Here is a 23,190-nt window from a genome sequence, read left to right on the forward strand (position 1 = left end):
GTTTTCCTTTCCAGGTTGTATCATTTTCGTCTCACTCAATAAAACAGTTTCCTAAATTACTATTATTAAGAGTTAGAAAGAATACATTTTATAGTTTTAGAATCAAACTAGGCCTCATTTGTGTTTGAATTATTCTAAACTTTTTGTATGATGAATAGACATTTCAACTAATTTCACAATTTCAACCATACAAACCCTGCAAAAGAAATAGACAAATTAGGGCAGTTATTGATTCAGAAATGTGAGTGAGAATGAGATAAAATCAACCACATCATAATAATCCAGACTATTTTCAGTAAAAACTGCTATAAATCTATATAATTCTATAAACTTGGGATTTCTCTTGCTTGCCTAAAAGCATTTAGTAAATTAATTGTCAATTTCAGATTTGTGATATATAATCTGTAAAATTATGCTGAACATTAAATTTTAAGTTTAATTTCACTCAATCTAAATGCAAAAGTAATTAAACTTGCAAATGTGGTCACTAGAGCGAAAGTCGTTGTTTGTGTCACGAGAATGTTAAATCCGATAACTTACTTACTTTTGCTTTATCAAGGGGCGACAAATATCTAGAGTATTTTGTGTTGTATTATTGTGATTCATTGAGTGATACTCGAGTCTTTGAGTAGTTGCTGAAAAATTTGAATTGATACGGCTAATATGTCAGAAACTACATATTTCGGTTATCATCTCAATTATTTTCTGGTAAATTATCTGATTGTAGAGAAATTGTCGAACATTCAATAATCGCGATTCGCAGTAGTCTGATGCGTATCATTAATAATGTTATTATTACGACGTTTTATGAGATTTATTCCGGAAAGTAGTTGAGTCGATCGGAGAGTTGATCATTATTCTCGAGTACCTACGAGCTCCATAACCTATTGGGTAACCAGTTTTTTCGTTATGCTTAAACTATTCTTATCATTTTTAATAAAAAAAAAAAAACATTTTAAAAAATTTAATTTTAAATAAAAAATAATATTTTAATAATTCATCCAAAACAAATTTCAAATAAGCTCCCGTGTATCATTAAATTTGGGTGGATTTAAGATATAATGGAATGATTGAAAAATAATTATATTAGAGTGAGATCATCATATTGTTCAATTCTTTTGTTTTTTTTTGTGTTTTAATCTTACACGATTTTGTTCGTTGTTTTCATTGGCATCCTTTAAAGAAATCCACTTATTATAGATTATTTATTTTTTAAATTAAATTATTATCACTCTAAATCATTTCATTTTAATCTACTAGATAACTTACAATAAAAGAGTCTTATTTAAATCAAGTCCATTTTTACTAGAAACACCTTACATTATTAGATTATGATCACATAAATAAAAATTGATATTAAATTCTCTAAAAGATAAAAAAAAAAATAAAAAAAAATAGACCAACCCTTTTCTTTTGCTTGATTACCCATTACAAAAATGGCAAATTCCCTTGTCAAATATCAATAATTGTGAACAATTTGTACTCATCTTGTTATAAGTGAATTTCCATCTCATTTTCCAATAACTTTCTTTCTATTTATAAAACAAACAATAATTAGTCAAATAATTCAAAAAAAACACCATAAATAACAACCCATAACACAATAAGTCACAATCATAATTATATAATAAAACCCATTATTTAACAATCCAAGAACTATCAACATATCCATTAATAAATCTAAACATTCAAATAGTAAGAAACTATATAATTAAACCATCTCTTGTTCTTTCTTCTCTTCATTATCATCTTCATCTTCTTCAATCCTTTTGTATTTGTACCATTTAGAACAAACCAGAAAATACCCAAAATTCAAAATCTCAATAACACCGATAAGATAATAAAAATATTCCAATCTCCCCTTATTAAGATCCTCCGCCAACCAATTCTCCCCGCCGTCGCCACCGCCGGCAGACACCTTATGAATCATAGAAATCAAAAGATTATTCAAATAATTCGAAAACGCAAATCCCAACGACATAAACGCTCCTGAAAAACTCTTCATCTTCTCCGGAAACTGTTTATAGTTAAATTCAATCAATCCAATTATACCAAAAGCTTCCGCAAATCCAACCAAAGACATTTGAATTATAAACCAATGAGCCGAAAACGACGATACATTGTTTCCATCCTCGACGATAATCGGTTTAGTGATTGCATAACCGCGTCTCTGTTTTTCCACGAAACCTGAAATGATCAACGTGATTGAAGCAATTAAGATCCCAATTCCGATTCTTTGAAGAAGGGTAATTCCTTGTTCTTCTTTTGTGATCTTTTTGAGATTTGGGATTACGATTCTGTCGTAGATTGGGATCCATATTGTGAGGGTTAACATGGAGAATACGCCGTATGATCCAGGTGGGATTTTGAATCTGGTTGTGAGATTTCGATTGCTTTGTAAAGCTTGGAAAGTTGTGTAATTGTTTAAATTGCCTAATGATAGGAAGAAGATTATGCTTGAAATCCAAATTGGGAGAATTCTTATTAAGCATTTTACTTCTTCTATTTGTTGAATGCTTGATAATCGCCATGGATTTGATGCAGAGCCGTCTGGTAAGATTTCATCGTCAGGGGTAATTATCGCCGCCTTATCTAGAAATCTGTGATATTAATTAACAGTGTTAAGAAATAGCGATGGTAGTGAAATCGTTGCTAAAAGAGTTGAGTTTTTTTGAAAAGTGATGTTTTTTTCTATATTCTGAAAATTATAAAGTAAAAATAAAAACTATTTAAAACTTTTTTGAGGTGAAATTGAATTGGAAAATAATTATTTTTCAAAATTTTAGATTATATATATTTTGTAATTATCAATAAAAAAATATAGTAAAAAAATCAAAACTAAAATTCATATAAATTAGAGCTAGATTGATCTTGGTTATTTGAGGAATTTGTTAAAAAAAATTATTTGGATTTTTAATTGAATTAATTATTATATTTTATATTTAAAATTAAAATTTAATAAAAATAATAAAATTATTTTAGTATTTTAATAGAATAAATAAGTAATTTAATGGTTATAATAATAATATGTGATATTGAGAATTTTAAAAAAAAATAATAAATTTAAAAAAAAAATCCAACAAACTAAAATAATATTTATCTAATATTACTTAATTATTTATCTTAAAGTAAAGAACTAAGTTAAAAAATTTTGCTTAATTTATTAAAATAGTAACATAAAAGAAAATTTTAACTCTATAAATTAATCAAATTACATTATTATTATTATTATTATAAAAATTAAAAATAAAATAGTCTTAATTTATGTACTTTCTCAATATTTGTACATTTGTTAGAACCAACTTATATATCAATTATATAACAAGTAATTAATTCATATTTTTTCATTTGATTTAATAGATAGAATTAAAATGAAAAAAATGTAAAATTCCAAAAATAATTAATATAAACTAGCTCTAAGAGATGTAATATTTTTGTGGATCAAAACAAATAATTTTATATTTTTTTTGTTAGAAAGTTATTTACCCAAACAGGGTACATTTTCAGGTTAATAATCTTTTATTTAGATATTATTATTTTTTAACAGCATTAATAACCAATAGCGACGACGGTAATAATTATTTGAAAAATGAGAACTTACTTGAATTGATCAGTAGAAGGAAGTTTCAAGCTTCCATCCATCATCGGAAAATGATCATGAATTTCCGACCATGGTTGTCGACGATCATCTTCATCATCATCTTCTTTATATAACTTCAATCCTCTTTTTCTTACAGAGCAAACAATAACTTGAACAATACTAGTCAAAGGACTTCCCTGAGGAACAACTCGAACATAAATCCTCTTCCCAGCAAAAAACACAATGCAAGAAACAAACATGAGGAATGTCGGAATTGAAAATCCAATAAGCCAACTTTTATTTGTCTGGATGTAGACGATGATCGTTAAGGCAATCATTACCGCACATGTAAATGTAAAGTAATACCAATTGAAGAAACTGTTTATTCCTTTCTTCCCGGATTCGGTTTTAGGGTTGAATTGATCAACACCGAAAGCTAGGTTGCATGGTCGGATTCCGCCGGCGGAAATTGTTAATAGGAAGAATGATGTGAAGAGTAAGGCGAGTTGTTTTGAATTAGGGTTTTGACAATTGGTTGATTGTGATATTTCACAGTGGGGTGGATGGAAGGTTTTGAGTGATGTTAATGTTAGTAAGAACATTCCCTGCAAATCATAAAATTGTGTTAGAGCTTGTTTTATGTTGGATATTTGATTAAAAGAAATTTGTTTTAAGAAGAATATGTTATTTTGGTTTTCAATTTGTTAAATTATTAACGTCTAGATAAATGATTTGACACTTAACGGAGGAATCGAATATGACATCTTTATTCTCGTAGTCAATATGTTTGAACTATTTAGAAAAAATTCCAACACAAATTTTGGTAGCTCATCTTATCATTTTGACGATGAAAAACTTTATTTGAAAACACTTAAAGTTTGGATGGAATTAAGTTTAAAAATAAAAAGATTATTAAATTGATTAATATATAATTAAGGTATATTTCAAAATATTCTTATAACAAAACATATAATTAATGAACTTTTTTATTCAAGTCCAAATTTTGTTCAGAATCTAACTTTTTCTAAGAACCTGGTTGATAGTGAGGTTTTTGGATTTTATCTAAATTTTTGGTAAAATCTTTGTTTGATTTAATTTTTAAAAGAACTAATTTTTAAAATTTAATAATCATTCTTCACTCTAAATAGACAAGATGAGATAGAAAGATGAGATAGAAAAATGAGAAAAAAATATTTTATAATAAAATAATTAATGAGATAGATGAAGTTAAAAAATAAAAAATATTAATTTTTTGATAAAATCCCATAAAAAACCAATACCAAACAAAAATATTTTCTTTATCCATATTACATATAAACAAGGGTAAATTAATATCACAAAATAACATTTAAAAAAATTGAATGACAAAATTTCAATTTTAACAATGATCAGATTTCTACTAACAATTTTATTATATATTTATATCATACTTTTTATTTTATAAATTAGGAAAATATAAAATATTATATTGTAAAAGGAAGAGTACTTACTAATAGAGAAGATAAGGAGGCAAAAGCAATGACGGTGTAGCGGCCAAAATAAGCGTCGGAAAGAAAAGCGCCGGGAATGGTGGCTAAATCGCAAGTGGCAGCATAAGTGTTTAATATATAAACGGCGTGTATTTTTTTGATATTAAACACTTTAACAAGATACACTTGTAAATTTGCTCCAATACCAGTTGAACCTAATTTCTCAAATGCTTCATTTCCTGCATGAAAATTATACTTAATTTTTTTGAAATTGATGATTATAAAGTAATTGTAATTTTGAACATACCTACTATGAAAGGAAGAGCTTTTGCTCCTCTGTAGTTGGGTGTAAGTTGATGATCATCATCAATACTAGCCTTCTTTTGATCCATGGTTTCTCTCTCTATATTTTTAGTAATTCTGATAAAGAATATGTTTCTTATATAGAAGAGAATGTGAGAGTGTATGTAAAAATAAAAAAGTAGTTGGGATGGTAAAATTGAGTTGTATTCATTATTTAAAAGAGAAAAAAGTGATGGTAATTCTACTCTATTTTGTGACCGATAATAACAAAGTTGGAAACAAAAATAAGACTACGAATCTATCTTGGTCTGTTTACTACATAAGAGATAAATAAAATAAATATTATACTAAAAAAATAATAAATTAAAATAATGACCATGTTCGAAAAATGATAATATTCGAAAACGAGAGCAAAGTCACAAAAATGTCCCTAATATGGCCATTTTTTTAAATTTATTATTATTTATTTTTTAGACATGAATTTTTTATTTATTTCTCTTGTTCACATGTGGCAGACCATGTCGAATTCGTGGTATTTCTTTTTTTTTGTTATATTTTCGTTTCATAAATTATTTAAATTGAAAGATATATTTAAATTAATATTTAAATTAGATAATATATTAAAATATTTTCTAAGGGATTGTTCGAAAAGTTTTGGTTATATGGTGTGGACAATAATTTTGTGTATGCCATTAATTTTTTGATAAAATAAAATATTAATATATAAATGTAAAATAAATAGTGTTTTTATATTTTAATTAACGAATTAAGTAAGGTAATAAATAAAATATCGAGTTAAATGAATGTAAACCTAACTAACCTAAGATTTTTCAATTGCGAAGTCGGTTGGATATTGCCTTATCAAAAATTTAAATGATAATATGTTGAGCTAGTTATATATTATATATATATATATATATATTAATGTTTTGTTGACTTTCTTATTTTATTTTTTTAGCATATCATGTTTGTAAAGTTTATCTTATTATTTTACATTATATATATATATATATATATATATATATATATATATATATATATATATATATATATATATATATATATATATATATATATATATATATATATATATATATATATATATATATATATATATATATATATATATATATATATATATAGGGATTATTTTTAATATATATATATTTATATACATATATATATATATATATATATATATGATTTTTCATTTAAGTTTTTTATTATACCTGGATTCATCTCTGGATATTTACCAACAAAGTATGATTTCGTTGCATTTTCACAAAATAAAAAAAAAATATTAATCGCACATAAAAAATGATATCTACTAAAATAGATAACTTTTCACGAATTTTACTGTAAATAAATTCAAGGACAAAATAACACCGTTCTCCAAGAAGCCAAATGAAACCAAAACTCTAAAAACCTTATCATTCTATCTCTACCGTTTGAAAAAAAAAACTATTTTATTAATTAATTGTTTAGACTATTTATTAAAAAAAAAAAAAAATCTATAAACAAAGCTCCAAACTTTAAATTCCACTTACAACCTCCAACAAGGTAAGAAATTGACCCTTTTAAAGTGTTATTATAATTATGATTAATTTTAAAAACCATCAAAATAAACAGGGAAGATAATTATGTTTAATATAAAATATATGATTAAAAAATAGATTCATTTTTTTTAGGAGAATAGTAAATAAGAAATGAAAAAAACATTTTTTTTTGTTAAATTTGTAGAGTAAATAATATTCCTCGCCAAATGTATCTTTGAAAAAAATGTGAGATATGATTAGCCTAATAGGCAGTTTGTTCTTTTATTTATTTTACAAACTTTTGAAGTAACCTATATTTAATACCTAGTAAACTGAATTTCATATAAATGATATATAATATTACATATATTAGTACTATTTTTCTATTAGAAGTAAATGCTATTTATATTACAGAAGTGTAAAAAAAAAAGAAAATAGTAAAGAATAGATATACTCCACAACTAGATTATATATATCCATAGTAATAGTTGTAAACATCCTTATCTTCATTTTCTCTAATTGATGTAGTTTTGAGTTTATTCATTTCATTTTTTAATTTTTGAAAAGGAATATTTTTTTTTTATTGTTTAGATAACCGTTAACGAACATGAAGTCCTAAATTCGAGCTCATTAGACGGTAAGTTTCGTCCGACTTATTAATTAGTTGAATGTGTTTGCAGACTATATACTCAACCCGCGGAGATTAGTCGCACTTATACGAAAGAGATGCGGAACCCAACGTTAAAAAAAAATGGACAACTCTTTGAAAACATCCATAGTAATAGTAATGTAAAGCTTTAATTCAATGCTATTAATTTGGACAGTTTATTTGAACACCAACCATATCAAAGTTTACATAATAATAAAACAATTGCTAATAATATGGTTTTTTTAATTTATATGATTGTAAGTATATTTGGAAATAATTAATTGACATTTTTATTGTATGTGGGTGTATGTACTCGCCCTTATCCCCCACACGGTTTCTTTGTCTGTTTTTGTAAAAGATTTTTCTAATTCTGACCGAATAGGAGATCATTCTCCCAACTATGTTGGGGTTATGTTTTTCTCATATTGATATGTGGAACTTTGATGAATAAGCCTATTTAGTGATTGGTTCTTGCAAACTTTTATGTTTTGAATTTGTAATTGATTGTTCTACACATGTTTGGTTGTTTTCGGACTACGAGCTTTCGGTAATTCCCAATTTGAATTTTATAGTGGAGGTTCTCATGCTCGATAACTTTAATAATTGCGATTAATATTCTCATTGTAGATGTTGTTTCTGAAATTTACATGTATTATGTTGGTTATGAGGTTCAAATTAATGTTATTTCCTAACTGTTTTTTGTAATTTTCTCTATACTCTCAATATATAAATTTTATATCAAGTTTGATTGTATGCGGGTTCATATTTTAAATTTAAATTCTCAATACATGTTAACATTTTATTTATTGTAATTGTTTTTATTTAATTTAATGAAATATAATTTCCCCTTTAGTTAATTTTTTTCAGCATAAATGGCAAATACATTCTATTTGTAATAAAGGATCATTGTTGCCTCTCAATTTAGTTTGATTGATGCCCCTCATCAACCCTTTTAACATATTCTAATTCAGTGCTAATAATCACATTATATATATGAAATTATAAGAAAAGAAAATTAATAAATCAAAGAATTTCCCTGGATATATTGGAATGTTTTTTTTTTTTTTAGAAATGGCTTACGTCATTAATTACTCAAAGTCAACCCACAATGACCATAATGAATCCACAGTTGGCCTAAGAAACGCACACGGACATGAAATCATAGTATAAAAGTGAATAAGGAATGAAACTAACAATCAATCAACTAAAACAAGACGATATGGGTTGATTTTCTCGGACTCGTCTCTCTTGTCTTTGCCCTTGTTCTTTTTTTCCTTCTTTTTGTCACTCTTATGTCTTTTTAGGATATATTTCTGGATGGAGTTCCGGCTTCTTCGTCTTCGATAGTTTCTCTTGTCACTTTTTTTTTCTTTTGGGCTTGAGTTTGGAGTTGAGTATGAGTTGTTTCCCTTAAGGTGGTTTCTTTGACAACGTTGCGACTTTCTTTAGTTTCGAAACTCATGGTTTTTGAGATGTTTTGGCTTTCGCTATCATCCACGTCGACGTAGGGCTTTTCGAACCTAATTAGTGGGAAAATGGTCTCGGTTTCAGGCTCGGTAGAATCGGGATCAGTTTGTTCTCGTTCACGTGTTCGTTGTGGTTTTCATTTGTTTTGAGAATTTCGATATAGAATTTCTTAACCACCTTGAGATTCTCTTGTTCGGGGGCGGCCACGGATTTTGATATAGGAATGTTGTTTTTGCTTTCATTTATTATTTGATAAATATTATGAATGAGAATTAAAAGAAATAGTCCCAAAATATTATAATTTTGTTTAGTTAGAAAGTTAAATAGTCATTTAAAACTATCTAAGTGAGTTATAACCTTAACCTTTAGTATTTTAGTATTAGTATAACTCAAACTAAAAGAATTTTATCTAAGTAATCGCGGTCGACCGATGCGTTTACTCCACAACACTATTATAATGACGATAGATGAGATCTTTATGAAAATTCGGTTAATGCGATTGGTGAACTAATCTTTTTTAGAATCTCCTATCTCGTTAACGCTAAATTATGTTATGTTTGTTTATTGGAGATCATTTTTTACTTATATTTCCATTGTTGCTTCTAAATAGTTAATCTCGTTGAGTTTTAGGTGTGTTTTGTGACAATTGACAAGGTGACAACTTGTATTTTGTATTGTTTTTATCGTTATACTTAATTGATTATCATTTATATCTTATTGAATGAGCATTTTAAAAAAAAAAAAAAAATATCTAAGAGATCAAATATGAACGATTTTGTGTAGATCTATAAAGTTGAGACAACCCACATGAAGAAACAGTACATCAACATTTATTTATTTTATAGTGGACTAGTTAAAAAAAATACTTAAAACATTTTTTTCTATAACAATAAATGGACTATTTAAAACAAAATAAAATAAAAAAAATCTCCATCACTCACCAAATATCCAATCCAAAGAATATTCATCATGAAAGCAATAGAAAAGGACTAATAAGTTATTAAATGGAACATTTTTGTCCACAATTGAGAGTTTTTGAACAGTATTGACCTTTCAAAAGATTAAAGGACCAATTAGCTACTTTGTCTTTTCAAAACTAATACATCACAAAAGTTCCAATAACAATAAATATAGATAGCAAATGAAAATCACATATGTCCTTATATAGTGTAGGACAAAATACTTGTTTTTATTTGGACAATAATAATCTTCACAACACAGCATAATCTTCATGTCTTAAAAGGAAACAAACACCTATTTAACAAAGGATTATTCTTATTATTATTGTTGTTTTGATTGAGCTCACTTAAAAGCAATTAGAACCCAAAAATCTGATCTTCATCTTGGAACCCACCAAACTCGCAAGTAGAATCTTCGAAAGGAAGCAGCAGCGGCGACAACATACTCGTGCTAAGGTTTTCTTCTTCATCTATCGATGAATCTGAGTGATGGGTTTCAGGAATATGCCAAGAATAGTAGCCTTGATCGATCGACTGTGGACTGTCTGAATCTATAAATCCATCTTTCATTGATATCTTCCCCACCTCTTTTTCTTCCTCCCAATTAGGAATAGGTTCAACATTCTGAATTCGAGAGGGCGTGTCGTGCTCTGGTGATTCTGGATCGTTCATCTTCTTCTTCAGCAGTTCTTCTTTGAGCTTCATTACCTAAATTGGAAAACAAAAATGCATTATCAAAGGAAGAATGGTGCCATTGAACCAAATGAAATGCCCATTCAAAATGATTTATCACATTCTAAAAACAATAATACTTGAATTGAGATTTGCACAACTCTTATTTTATATGAAAAAAACTACCTCAGATTCAAGTTTGGACTTTTCCTTAAGGAGGCTATCATAGTTAACCTTGAGTTCTTTGTAATCAGCTTCTAACCCATCATAATCCTTCTCCATCTGCTTTGTCTTCCATCTAGCCCGTCGATTTTGAAACCATATAGCAACTTGACGCGGCTGCAAACCTAAATCCTTAGCAAGCTGGAGTTTTCTATCAGGTTCTAGTTTATTCTCTGTTTCGAAATTCTTCTCCAGGAATTGGACTTGGTCATTTGTAAGTCTCCTTTTCTTTTCATGTTTATGAAAGTTATAACCATCTAAATCATCATCTACTATGTTATCTTCTTGATCAAATGAGAAGAAGAATGGTTTGTTTGTTATCCCTTTAGCATCATCAAAGCTCAAAATTGAGTTTGCACCTGAAATCACACATAATTAACCTATTACTAATAAATCAATCCATCCAAACCCTAAACCTTTGGCTGGATTTTGATCCACAATTAGAGGTTCATATCAAAACAGTTGAATCAAAACATGTAGATTAAAAAGTAAAAAAAAAAAGTCAACCCACAACATAGCAAGATCAGAATCACAGATGTTCAAAAACAGAATATCAAGAACTGTAATAAAGATGTACCTCGAAAAGAAGAAGACCCAAAATTGAAGGAGGAATCAAGGTCAAGAGGATGAGCAGCCATAGATTTACGAAACCAAAAAAGAAGGAGATGGGTTGTATTCAAGTTTCCATATCCATGAATCAAAGATCAAACGACAAAGAGATTTGCTTGAATCTATCAAAATCAATGGGGTTTAAAGCTTGTGGCGAAAGAAGCTAGTAATGACGATCTCAGTAATATGAGAAGTATGGGAACACCGGGTGCAGACACCCATCATCACAGATGAGAAATCAACAAAAGGGTATTTGATTTGCCGATCGAAAGGCAAAGAAAAGCTGCAAACTGGACGGAATTTCACCGATGAGCTTGGCGAAAAAGAGAGAATCTTTGTGGAAATGAAGCAAAGGGCGAAAGTATGAGAGGTTTTCACGGACTTGGAATGATAAAAACGATAAAAGTCGTCTTCTATTGGGAAAGGGTAGTAGAGATAGATAATAATAATGGTACTCTAGTCAGTGCCTCAGAAATTGCAGACCGCACACACCTAAACAGCATCCGAACCAAGTCGTACACGAACCTGATTGGTTCGGACTTTTCTTTTTCTTCTTTTTTGTTGTTCTCAAATAGGTTCGGTGTTCTAACATTTGTAGATTTGTTTTCGAACCAAAATATACCACTACCAAAGCAAGGCCTTGTTTGGTGTGGGTTATATTTGGAATCATAGAGGTCGATTTGATGTGTGGGTTATTTTTTTTTATGAACATTTATAAAAACAAACTTAACAAATGATCAAATATATATATATATATATATATATATATATATATATATATATATATATATATATATATATATATATATATATATATATATATATATATTAGATTAAATGGATATTTGGGTTTACATGTTCATAAATTTAAAACGGTTAAAAATAAAATTAAAATTAAAAATGCTATAGGTATATTTCGAACTTGCAACTTAACAAAAACAAGTACAACTCTTTAACCAATAAGACTAAGAAAACTTTATATTTTAAATTCTACACCAAATTTGATGAACGCGAGAACGTTTTAACAATATAAGTTCAATTTTTTAAGTAACTAATAACGATGCTTAATTTTCAAAGTGTCCGGATTTTCGGATCAAAAGTTGTGGTTAATTTGGATATATATATGTGAGAGTAAATAGATATTTATGAGTTGACCCGCCCATAAATTTAAAACGGTTAAAAATAAAATTAAAAATGTTAGGGGTATGTTTCGAGAATAAATTAAAATTGCTATCACATTTTAATCGAAATTTTTTTTCTCGATTTTTATATTATTACTCGTGTAAATGCACGAGCTAAATTCTAGTTATTTTAATTATAAATTAAAAATATTAAATAATAATTTAATCAAAATATTATTATACGTTTTCTTAGATTCCTTCGAAAAAATTGGTGAATATTGGCTTGATAACATTTTTTTTCTTTATTCTTTTCATGTTTTGGTGCCTTTTATTTTATCTAATGTCATCTTTGTATGGTTAAATTTAAACAACCCTCTTCAATTTTTATCATTAGAAGAAAAAAAAACTATTTTTTATTTACGAAATAAAAATTATACAGGCATAATATTAGGAATGACAACAATATATGAGACAATTATAATTTTTGAACATGATATTTTATATACAGTGAGATTCGTCCTCCGACCTCAATGATTATCTATATTTCTTTTCTATTTTTATCTCCGATTTGTCGAGTACTCGATCACTGTCGATACACTATTACCCAATTAAATTTATATAAGATCGTAAAAATTTAATAAGAAAAACATAACTTTATCAAATAATAAATAACTTTAAAGTAATATCAAAATATAAAAAATAAATAAATAAAAATATTAATTCCCTATATATTTATAATAATGGCCGAACCTAGGTAGACCAGTTAGCCTAGGACCCCTTCCCCAAGCGGACACCCAAAATCAGGAAAAAAATAACACTAGTAAATCATTATATGTGTTATTAAAAACTAAGCAGGTTATTTTTGTTTAAAATAATATACTTATTATATTTAATTAATATTATATAAAATATAGTTATTTTATTTTAGCTTAGGACAACCCCAATCCTTATGACCGATACTAGGTTGTAAGGACATGTATAATTAATAACGTAGATGTTAAATAGAAATAAATTAAAATGAGTTAAAAGAGAAAATAATATTTTATTATTAAAATAAAAATTCAACCTATACTCATTTCGATTGAAAACTACATGCCAAAATGTCATCCTTACTATTAATTATACTATATCATATCATAATCTTACCTCCATCCCTACAACAGACAGAATTCATATATTAAATATTGAGTCAATTTGACATATTTTTCAATATTAGACATTACAAATATAAATAAGATACTACTAATTCATTTTTAATTAAATATACAAGTTCTCGAAGCACCTATTTCATAACCAAAATAAGATAAAGACAGTCTCGCTATCTCTTTAGTTGTCGCCCCTGCTTGCTCATTCATAATTACAACCACAAGAAACTTGCCTCTATCCCTCAGAAGGGACTTATGCCACTCCACGATTTTCTTATGTGTTTGGGTCACAAAAAAATTAGCTTCAAACTCTAGTCAGCAACCTTCAAAAGCAAGGTCCAAGGGTTTTATAACAACGATCCCTTCTCTCATATAAGGGTGGTAAGCTTCGTAGCTCCAACCTAGGTTATGGTGTCTTTAGACCTTAGTTTACTAAGCTACGGTTTTATCCAGGCCAAGCAATCAAAGTCGGGGACCTAGGATCAAATAGTTCAAGACAGATTAAGGGAAGAAGTGGGATAAATTAATTGGTGAAGTAGAGAATTCTAACTTCTTTAGTTATTCTCTTATACTAATATATTGGTCTTATAATGAGTGTTTATTGATGGAAAAATATTAATTATAAAAGTTCAGAAATAATTTTTTAAAAATATTTTTAAAAACTTTAAACTATAAAATGAATAAATTTATAAAAATAATTTGAAAATTTATACTTAGAATCAAGATTTAACATAGGAAGATTACATACCTCATTTCTTCTTTCTTAACAAATATCAGATTGTCAATATTTACACTATTTTTCTTAAATGAAGAATCAAACTAATTTGAGACTGATTTTTTTTTTTATTTAAGAATTTAATTTATCAACTTCGAACAGGTTATTTATTGTTAAATGTTTAACCACCAACTCTATTTCGATTTCTAATTTATTTTATTTAAGATCTAACTTTTTTTTCATTCCAAATCTTGATTAAACAATTAGACTTTGTTTGGATTTGGATTATTTAAATAATTCAAACAATTCAAACATCATTTATTTATTTATTTCATATATCACGTCACTCAATTTATTAATCAAAATACTAAAATATTTTTTATTTTAAATTATTATTTTTTATTTTATATATATAATTTTAAATTTATTTTTTTTATTAGAGATAATCACCATTTTCTCAAAATAATCCAACATCATTATTTTTTTTCTCCTTCTAAATAGAAATAACTTAATTCAAAAAAAAACTAATAGTGTGAGATTCCGTATTAGAGTAAATAAATAATATAAATTAAATAAGTAATGAAAGAAATATCAGTATATATAGAATCTATTTTAAAACTTGAATTAAAGATCAAAATCTCAAAGTTATAATATATAAAAATTTTAATAATAATAATAAAAACAAAAACAAACAAGCCCTAGGAATCATAGAGAAAACAAGGGATGGTCGAGGGCGGTACACGGTATGCCGTTTGCGGTAAGCGTTTGTAAGAGAAAACGCAGAAAAGATTAATATCGCAGAGCAAAAATGCGAACTAGGGTTTGATAAGAGAAGGGAGAAACACTCGTCAACTCACTGAAAACAACTCCAGTAATCCTTCACACCACTTGTCTCCGATTCGATTGTGGATCGACCGGAGAAAACATTGCTTTTTGCCTTCTTTACCAGGTTCAATTTTTCGTCTTGATTCTTCTGTCTGTCTGTCTGTCTGGTGAATTGATCTTATTGAAGTCTTCCTTGTTAATTCACTTGATATTCATTCAAATTGCTATTGATCATGATGATGGAAGTTTTTTATCGCCTGAAACTTGTTGCCGATCTTAGTTTTCCATGATTCTGATAAGCTGATTTAAGGAGTTTTATAATGTGATCTAAAACAGGTATTGGATTAAAACTGAACAACTTAAAAAACCCAAATGGGAGATTTCAGTTCTAATCTCATTTGCTTCCCCTGCTCACCTTATGATTCACATTTCACAGCTCTTTACTATTCCAGCTTTAGTATTGTCATCGAGATTGAACATAATGTAACTAAATTATATGGGTTTTACTAAATTGCAGCTTTCAGTTGCTGTTGGGCATAGTGATAAAGGGTATAAGCCCAAAATGGGAGGGGTGAATTCAGAGCTTAAAGAATTGTTTGAAGATAAGAAACATGCGAAGAACCCTTTTGTACCTCTAGGTATTTCTTTGTTCAATCTCTTCAGCTGAATTCTGTGTTCGATGTTTGTCAAAACCAACTATGTTCTCAATCTTGTTATGTATGTGTGTATCATCATCAGGTGCACTTCTTACAGCGGGGGTTCTGACTGCTGGATTGATAAGTTTCAGACAGGGGAATTCGGAATTAGGGCAGAAACTGATGAGGGTTCGCGTTGTTTTCCAAGGTGCTACGGTTGCTCTTATGCTTGGCTCAGCTTATTACTATGGAGAGAAATTTTGAGGACTGTTAATGTTGTTCTCTATGATCTGATTGATTGATATTTTTTTAGATAATCTTGCGTTTTCCATAGACAGAACAGGTTTCATGTTCTTTTTTGCTGAAACTAGCAGATGACTGTTTATACTCTATGCAAGAGATGTGGTTATTGCTGATAACTTTCATTACTTATGTTAAATTAATAATCATTTACCATCTCTATGATCTCCTTTGGAGAAACTTGTAGACTAATGGAAATGGTGTTTTTTTATTGTCAATTCGATCCCCATTGTGTGTACTGTACTGTAGATTCAAGATTAGTGCATTATCGGGTTTACCACAATGATGTTTAAAGTTTGATTTTCGTTTAAAGTATTTGAAATGAAGCGGGTTAAGTCGGGGGTTGTTCTGCTAGTAGCCTCTCTATGTTAACTGTTAAGGAGACACTTCTTCAACAAATGGACCAAAACAATGAAAGTTGCCTTCAAGCTTCTATAGTAGGAGTTTGTGTATATAATTACATCAAAATTATGGTTAGATAAAAATTATTTACACCTAGGTCATGATAGTCATAAAAACAGATTTATTATGATAAGAATAAGTTTTGATAGTCAAATGACTTAATAAATTCAATTATAAATGGAGTTTGTACTTAGTATATTAGTTGTGAAATTAATGATCTTTAAAGTATGTTTTTAGTTATTATTAATTAGTATATAACTTGTTAAATCTTAATTTATAATAATTAGTTTTGTTTGTTTCATATATGAAAATAAGCATGTCAATTATAATATTTTATAAATAGTTAGTACTTATTATTTTTTATTGGTACTCAATGCTATTGATTTTATTTTTTTAATGTAAAATTCTGGTTAAATAGGATTTGAATTAAGAGCTTGTTTAATTGAATTTTTTTCTTCTAATAATTCAACTATAATTAAACATTATTTCATGAAACAAAACATTCAACTTATTAATCAAATTATTAAAATACCTTCAATTTAAAAATAAAAATAAATTTATTTTATCCTTCTATTTATACCCTTTCAACTTTTTTACCAAAAAAATATTTATCTCTTTAAAATTACAACCCTCAACACTTTTTAAATAAATTAAAATTTATTTAAATAACCTTTACCAACATAAACTCCAATTACTTAGTTACCCTATTTATTGAATTGTACACTTAATTTTCTTATATGCATAATTTATTCAATTATTGAACAACTTATTCAAAATTAATAATTTTGATTTTATTAATTATTAAGTTAATTCATTTCCCATTAAGGGAACCTAATGCTAAGAGTCGGCTCAAGAGACTAAAATGTTAGTGGTTCAATTTTATCTAGAAGTGCTTTGAGTTTAAGTAGGGGCCATAACTATAGGCTGCATACTAGATTTCTTGTATTTAAAAAAAAAAGTTAGTTAACACAAAATAAAGAATATTAATTCTTAAATCTATAGTGTGGTAACAAAACAAATGACAAATTTATAGTAAAGATGTTTTTTTAACGATTTCAAACGCAATTAACTTATTATGCTGAATTGTCAAATTAAGGCTTCTTATTGGGACCAATAAAGATTTCAAATATCTTATTTCAAGCCAAACAAATTTGAGTTTCTTTTTATTAAAGTTATAAAAACGTTGATTTGTCTTAATAATTTCAAACGTATTATTAACTACATGACATTTATAAAAAAAATTAAAAATTCTATGTCACTAATTTAACTAGTGAATTTCAACGAATTGAAGATTTTGATTACCAAATTTCAGATAATCGGTAGTCAAAACCCTGAATTGGATAAAAATTGATAGTCGATAAATGATCAATATCATTAATTTAACAACCGTATTTTAGCTAATTAAAGTTTTGACTACCGAATTTAAAAGAATTAACCAGAAACTACTTAAAAGTTACAGGGTATGTTATAATATCTTGTGTAAGTTCGAGGGTAGAATGAGTTTAATTATTTCTTCTCCTTTCTTCTTCTTCTTCTTCTTGGTTCTCTGAATCCCCCAAGTCCACAGCAGTTCTTACAATGGCGGCGAGCTCTGTAAACGAAGTTCAATCTCAAGAGAAGAATACGAAAAGAACGAAGAAGAAGAAAGGAATCGAGATTGAAGGCTACCAAATCGAAGGTCTATCAATCGCCGGTCATGAAACATGTATCATCCTTCCATCTCTCAATCTCTCCTTTGACATTGGTAAATGTCCGCAAAGAGCAATCTCACAGCAATTCCTCTTCATCTCTCATGGTCACATGGATCACATAGTAAGCAATCATCTCTATCAATCTTCAATCTTCAATCTTCATCATCATAATATATGTAGTTTAATCAAGTTAGGTCAAACTGATTTCATTTTGTGTAAATGTTTAGGGAGGATTACCTATGTATGTTGCAACTCGTGGATTATATAAAATGGCACCACCAACAATCATTGTTCCATCGTGTATTAAAGAGAGTGTTGAGAAACTGTTTGATGCACATAGATCTATGGATCATTCAGAGTTGAAACATAATCTTGTTGGCTTGAATGTGGGTAATGTCTGTCATCTCGCTTGTTCTGAAACATTATGTATAACATTAGTGATTGAAGATAAGATAAGAATGTTTTCGATTTTCAGGAGAAGAGTTTTTTGTTAGGAAGGATCTTAAAGTTAAGGCATTTAGAACTTATCATGGAATACCAAGTCAGGTATTGACATGAATTTTATAAATTATTGAAAAAAAATTCATTCCACTTGTGTTCATGACTCAAACTTACATATGTTTGGTAGGGTTACATTGTATATTCTATCAGGAAGAAGCTTAAACCCGAGCTTCTTGGTACAGATACGAATGAACTTAAGAAAATGAAATTGTTAGGAGTGGAGGTTTGTCTCGATGCACCTTCTTTTAGTTTCATCAATCTATATTTATTATAATGTATCTATCCTTTTTTAGATTACGAATACAACGGAAGAGCCTGAAATTGCGTTTACTGGGGATACAACATCTGATTTCATTGTTGACGATAGTAACAATGATGTGTTGAAGGCTAAGATTCTCATTATGGAGGTGTGTGTATTTCTGATCAATTTTGGTAGTTACAAATCAACATGTGGCTTCCAAATGGTTAAGTTTGAGCCTTTATTTGACCAAAATCTGTATTAGTGTTTGAATGTGTGGTCTGCAAATCAAGCGCTTTAGCTTTAGATAGAGTCGATTTGAAATTCATGGTTCTTTTGAATGCTTCAAATGGTTGGTAGATTATAGGCTTGACTTGGAAACACTTTTGTATTTGAATCTGGATACACTAGAAATTGTGCCACCCATGGCCTGGACCCGTTTTCCAAATGTGTTCCCATCAGGATCTACACTTGAATGAGAAATCTGGCTGAAATGGTGTATTCAAATCAAGCCCGTGAGTATAATTGATATACCGATTTACACCATAAGAAGAAGATGAGACCTACATACTCTCAACTAATATCAATTCATAATAGCTGACCCTATATACTAACTCTCTCATAACTATCTTATAGATAGATACATTGCCTTTATTCACTAATTGCTCTTTATGCCCTTATGTTCCTCTTTTGAATTCTGAAAATACTTGAGAACTTTGTTTGTAGAGCACATATGTGAGCAATATAGAGTCTGTCGAGAATGCAAGAGCTTATGGACACACTCATTTGTCGGAGGTAGAGATTATGGTCCATCATTTGTCTGCATTTTAATTGCAATGGCTTCTTCTTCTTCTTGTTGTTGTCTTAATGTTTCTCATTTCTTTTCATAAACAGATAGTAAACCATGCAGACAAGTTTCAAAACAAAGCGATTCTACTTATTCACTTCTCAGCTCGATATCAAGCTGATGTAAGTCCTGATTCTCACTTCTCAGCTTTCAATGCTTGCAGCTGCCTTGAATTTGTAATTTGTTTTTCAGGATATTGAAAAGGTGGTTGCCACATTGTCTCCTCCTTTGGCTGGAAGAGTTTTTATTCTCACAGAAGGTTTCTGAAGTCTAAAAATGTACACAAAGACAATAATGATGATGATAGTCTTTCTTAGCTTCCTTTTTTTTGTTGATCTTCATCAGACCTTTTATCATTCCAAAAGTTAATTTAACATATATATCAACTGTTACCCACTAATTTATTTCATTTGTGTGGCATTAAATTGCACAACAGTCATAATTAGGGGTGTAAGCACAACTGACCAAACCGTCTAAACCGAACTGAAAATCAATCAAACCAAATAATCGAGGGTTTATGAAATGGTCAAACCAAACCCAACGATTTGCAGTTTAGTTTAGTGGCGGTCAAGTCTGTCGGGTGTGTTTGCATACTATATATTTATATATTTAACCGTCCGATTAAATTAGTTAAGTGTGTTGACAGATGTTTAACCCGCGAGAAAATTGGTCGCACCCCGACAGTTTATAGTTAAATTTAAAAAAATAGCTTATAGTTATACCAAAATATTTTTTAATAATTAAGTTTTCAGTTGTTGAACTTTAATATAATAGTTATTTGTTTTTCAAAGTTAATATACATAATTGCTATAAGATTTTCAAAACAATTTTGATATTATCTGATCTAAACAAACCAACTTCCGACAGTTTTGATTGTACATTAACCGTTTACAACCTTAGTCATAACCCTCCACTTTATGTTTTAGGTGAGAATTTACACGGGTTAAAAAAAAATTCCTGGAAGGAAAAGAACAATAATCATTCACTAAGATAACATTTTCTCCATTATACAATAACATCCTTAAACAACAAAACTTTTGAATAAACTTAGTCAAATTTCATCAATGGAAAAAGAACACTATCATTCATTCATTCATTCACTAACAAAACAATTTCTCCAAAATTTCAGCAATCTTCATATCTATCTAACCATCCATCCCTTTGATTTCTTCAGACAGTCGGATCAGAAAATTGTACTCTATCAAAACTATTAATCAATTCATACCTGAAGAATAAAGAGAATGCAACATAAATCAAAACAAATCCAACAAACCAAAAACCAAATTATTCATTTCAAAACTGAAATAAAATACCACTAACCTTCATCCTTGCTCTTCAACTTCTTGATAACATGAGCAATTGAACAACAGAGCCTTGCTTCACCACTTAAAGACTCAACAATTCCTTTCAAAGAAACTAACTCATCATGAAACTCTGTATGCAAAACCAACGACAAGAAATGCTCATCCACCACCAAGTTAAGACATTTCAATATGTCCTTCAGTTTGGGTACCCATTGGCAAAGAGTCAACCCTAATTCAGACGATGCAATCGGGCATGGACTAGCTTCAGGAAATCTATCATACTTGTTCAACCATTTCTTCATGTACTTAACAAACCTCATGATTTCTTCACCATTCAACTTACTAACACATGAAGATAGAATGACTTCATCTATGTTTGGAGATGCTAGTATATAATGCAGACATAGTTCAGAATCTGAAAACTCATCATGGGCTATCATAAGTAAGATTGCTGCCTCACAAGCTAAACCTAGTTTCTCCTCTCTTTTCTTCTCAAGATTTGCCTTTGATATGGCAATCAATGATTGACTCTCCCATTCTTTCCTAACAATTTCCAAACTAGTGTATGCAGCTTTAGTTGGATTGAGAAAATACTTTAGAATGCAGAGTATATCAGATGCTTGAAGATCAGAGATATGTTCAATGCATAAACAAAGTAGGTCAGACTTATTATTCTCAATTAAACTACTAACCAAATGCGTTGATGAAGGGTATTGAACAAGTCTGGAAACTATCAATGTCTCCAACAAATCCCATATCTCTAACATAATACAAGCTTCTGTAATCGCGCATTTAACCTCCCGTCCAATTGAAAACTCTAGCTTTTCAATCAAATTCCGGGTGCGCCCTTCATCGGACGTTGCAAGAGGATGCGAAATCCCTAGATTCTGACAGTTGGTTTCCAGAAACGATTTCAACGTTACCATCAATTCTGTTTTACCGAACTTGCTAGGGTTCTTCATTTGCCGCTGCAACTTCTTCAGGAACTGCTGATCTGAATCTATGACTTTTGTATCGGTTTTGGAAACTTTCCATCCGTTAACACGTCTTACTAACGCACCTTTATTATCTTGGTTGATTTGAGGCATGAGATTTAATAAAATTGGATCGGAATTGAGGATAATAGGGAAGTTTGATTCAGAGGATTGGCTCTTGAGATCGGCTGAAGCCTTTGTGATAACTTCAAGAAGAGACATTGAAGTAAACTGAAGCTGATGAAGAATTTTTCTTTGAAGAGGAAGAAAAGAGAGAAAATTTCTCTGTAAACCCTAAACCCTAGAAGAAGAAGAAAGAGTGCTGATGGCGGTTTCTGAAACCTAGTAGGTTTTAGTATAATGGGCTAATTTATTTTATATTATGTGTTTGGGCCTTGACCCAAAATATGTATTTGATTGCACCAATTTCACACTTAGGGCTTAGAATTATGTGGCTTTTGAGAGTATGAGACATATAATCAATCTTGGGCTTGGGCAAGACTCTCAACATTAAATTATCGAGAGAACTCGTAAAATTTAGAATTTATAAATAATTAATTCGTTTTTGTTGTTTTTGGAGGACTATTTTTTTTTTATTGTTGTAAATTCTTTTATTATATACCTAGTCAATTTTAAAATTTTATATATTTAAATATAAAATGAATTAAAAATAAATAAATAAATAACACTATAAAAAATTTATATTTTTAAAATTAATTGTATTAATTTATTTGAATAAATAGTTTTTTTAATTTACAAATATAAAATTATTAATTTTAATATAAAATAGTATAAGGAAAATTGAAATTATTTATAAATTATTATTTTTAATGTAAAATAGTATAAGTAAAATTTTATTATCGTAAATTTAAAATTGTATGGATTTATTTAAAAATCAAACTTGTTAACCTTATCTGAAATCGTAATAATTTAATAGTCAATTCGAGATTTTAACACCCTTGATCTCGGGCAGGACCGACACTTGGGTAAGCCCGACAAGCCCTTGAGCTAAGACAGACACTCTCCT

General features: G+C 28.8%; 5 protein-coding genes across 5 annotated transcripts; 2 read left to right on the plus strand and 3 right to left on the minus strand.

The window, feature by feature from the left end:
* Window positions 1-1,711: 1,711 nt before the first annotated feature.
* LOC124935570 (protein NRT1/ PTR FAMILY 2.11-like) lies at window positions 1,712-5,441 on the minus strand. Its single transcript, XM_047475997.1, has 4 exons — window positions 5,357-5,441; window positions 5,071-5,288; window positions 3,602-4,185; window positions 1,712-2,600 (listed from the first exon to the last, which is right to left on the minus strand). Exons 1-4 carry the CDS (start codon window positions 5,439-5,441, stop codon window positions 1,712-1,714), a joined length of 1,776 nt encoding a protein of 591 aa, XP_047331953.1.
* A 4,693-nt stretch (window positions 5,442-10,134) lies between these two features.
* LOC124936347 (homeobox-leucine zipper protein HAT5-like) lies at window positions 10,135-11,896 on the minus strand. Its single transcript, XM_047476840.1, has 3 exons — window positions 11,434-11,896; window positions 10,821-11,215; window positions 10,135-10,670 (listed from the first exon to the last, which is right to left on the minus strand). The coding sequence occupies exons 1-3, from the start codon at window positions 11,492-11,494 to the stop codon at window positions 10,320-10,322; spliced, it is 807 nt and encodes a 268-aa protein (XP_047332796.1). The 5' UTR covers window positions 11,495-11,896; the 3' UTR covers window positions 10,135-10,319.
* Window positions 11,897-15,181: 3,285 nt separating this feature from the next.
* On the plus strand, window positions 15,182-16,424 carry LOC124936510 (RING-H2 finger protein ATL48-like). The gene is made up of 3 exons (XM_047477015.1): window positions 15,182-15,395; window positions 15,789-15,909; window positions 16,010-16,424. The coding sequence occupies exons 2-3, from the start codon at window positions 15,834-15,836 to the stop codon at window positions 16,168-16,170; spliced, it is 237 nt and encodes a 78-aa protein (XP_047332971.1). The 5' UTR covers window positions 15,182-15,395; window positions 15,789-15,833; the 3' UTR covers window positions 16,171-16,424.
* Window positions 16,425-18,134: 1,710 nt separating this feature from the next.
* On the plus strand, window positions 18,135-20,311 carry LOC124935939 (tRNase Z TRZ1). The gene is made up of 8 exons (XM_047476382.1): window positions 18,135-18,420; window positions 18,527-18,689; window positions 18,775-18,845; window positions 18,928-19,023; window positions 19,094-19,207; window positions 19,765-19,833; window positions 19,933-20,007; window positions 20,078-20,311. Exons 1-8 carry the CDS (start codon window positions 18,187-18,189, stop codon window positions 20,150-20,152), a joined length of 897 nt encoding a protein of 298 aa, XP_047332338.1. The 5' UTR covers window positions 18,135-18,186; the 3' UTR covers window positions 20,153-20,311.
* Window positions 20,312-20,850: 539 nt separating this feature from the next.
* Window positions 20,851-22,493, minus strand: LOC124934224. The gene is made up of 2 exons (XM_047474723.1): window positions 21,206-22,493; window positions 20,851-21,110 (listed from the first exon to the last, which is right to left on the minus strand). The coding sequence occupies exons 1-2, from the start codon at window positions 22,383-22,385 to the stop codon at window positions 21,100-21,102; spliced, it is 1,191 nt and encodes a 396-aa protein (XP_047330679.1). The 5' UTR covers window positions 22,386-22,493; the 3' UTR covers window positions 20,851-21,099.
* Window positions 22,494-23,190: the final 697 nt, after the last annotated feature.

The sequence above is a fragment of the Impatiens glandulifera genome, chromosome 4 (genome assembly GCF_907164915.1).
Source record: "Impatiens glandulifera chromosome 4, dImpGla2.1, whole genome shotgun sequence".
Taxonomy (NCBI): domain Eukaryota; kingdom Viridiplantae; phylum Streptophyta; class Magnoliopsida; order Ericales; family Balsaminaceae; genus Impatiens; species Impatiens glandulifera.

Coding starts and splice junctions, on each gene's coding strand:
- LOC124936347 (XM_047476840.1), bottom strand. CDS start 11,494: ATGGCTGCTCATCCTCTTGACCTTGATTCCTCCTTCAATTTTGGGTCT. Junction 11,216..11,433: donor TGGGTCTTCTTCTTTTCGAG/GTACATCTTTAT, acceptor GTGTGATTTCAG/GTGCAAACTCAATTTTGAGC. Junction 10,671..10,820: donor AGTCCAAACTTGAATCTGAG/GTAGTTTTTTTC, acceptor TTTCCAATTTAG/GTAATGAAGCTCAAAGAAGA.
- LOC124935570 (XM_047475997.1), bottom strand. CDS start 5,441: ATGGATCAAAAGAAGGCTAGTATTGATGATGATCATCAACTTACACCC. Junction 5,289..5,356: donor AGCTCTTCCTTTCATAGTAG/GTATGTTCAAAA, acceptor ATTTTCATGCAG/GAAATGAAGCATTTGAGAAA. Junction 4,186..5,070: donor CCTCCTTATCTTCTCTATTA/GTAAGTACTCTT, acceptor TATGATTTGCAG/GGAATGTTCTTACTAACATT.
- LOC124935939 (XM_047476382.1), top strand. CDS start 18,187: ATGGCGGCGAGCTCTGTAAACGAAGTTCAATCTCAAGAGAAGAATACG. Junction 19,024..19,093: donor TGAAATTGTTAGGAGTGGAG/GTTTGTCTCGAT, acceptor ATCCTTTTTTAG/ATTACGAATACAACGGAAGA. Junction 20,008..20,077: donor CAGCTCGATATCAAGCTGAT/GTAAGTCCTGAT, acceptor TTTGTTTTTCAG/GATATTGAAAAGGTGGTTGC.
- LOC124934224 (XM_047474723.1), bottom strand. CDS start 22,385: ATGTCTCTTCTTGAAGTTATCACAAAGGCTTCAGCCGATCTCAAGAGC.
- LOC124936510 (XM_047477015.1), top strand. CDS start 15,834: ATGGGAGGGGTGAATTCAGAGCTTAAAGAATTGTTTGAAGATAAGAAA. Junction 15,910..16,009: donor GAACCCTTTTGTACCTCTAG/GTATTTCTTTGT, acceptor TATCATCATCAG/GTGCACTTCTTACAGCGGGG.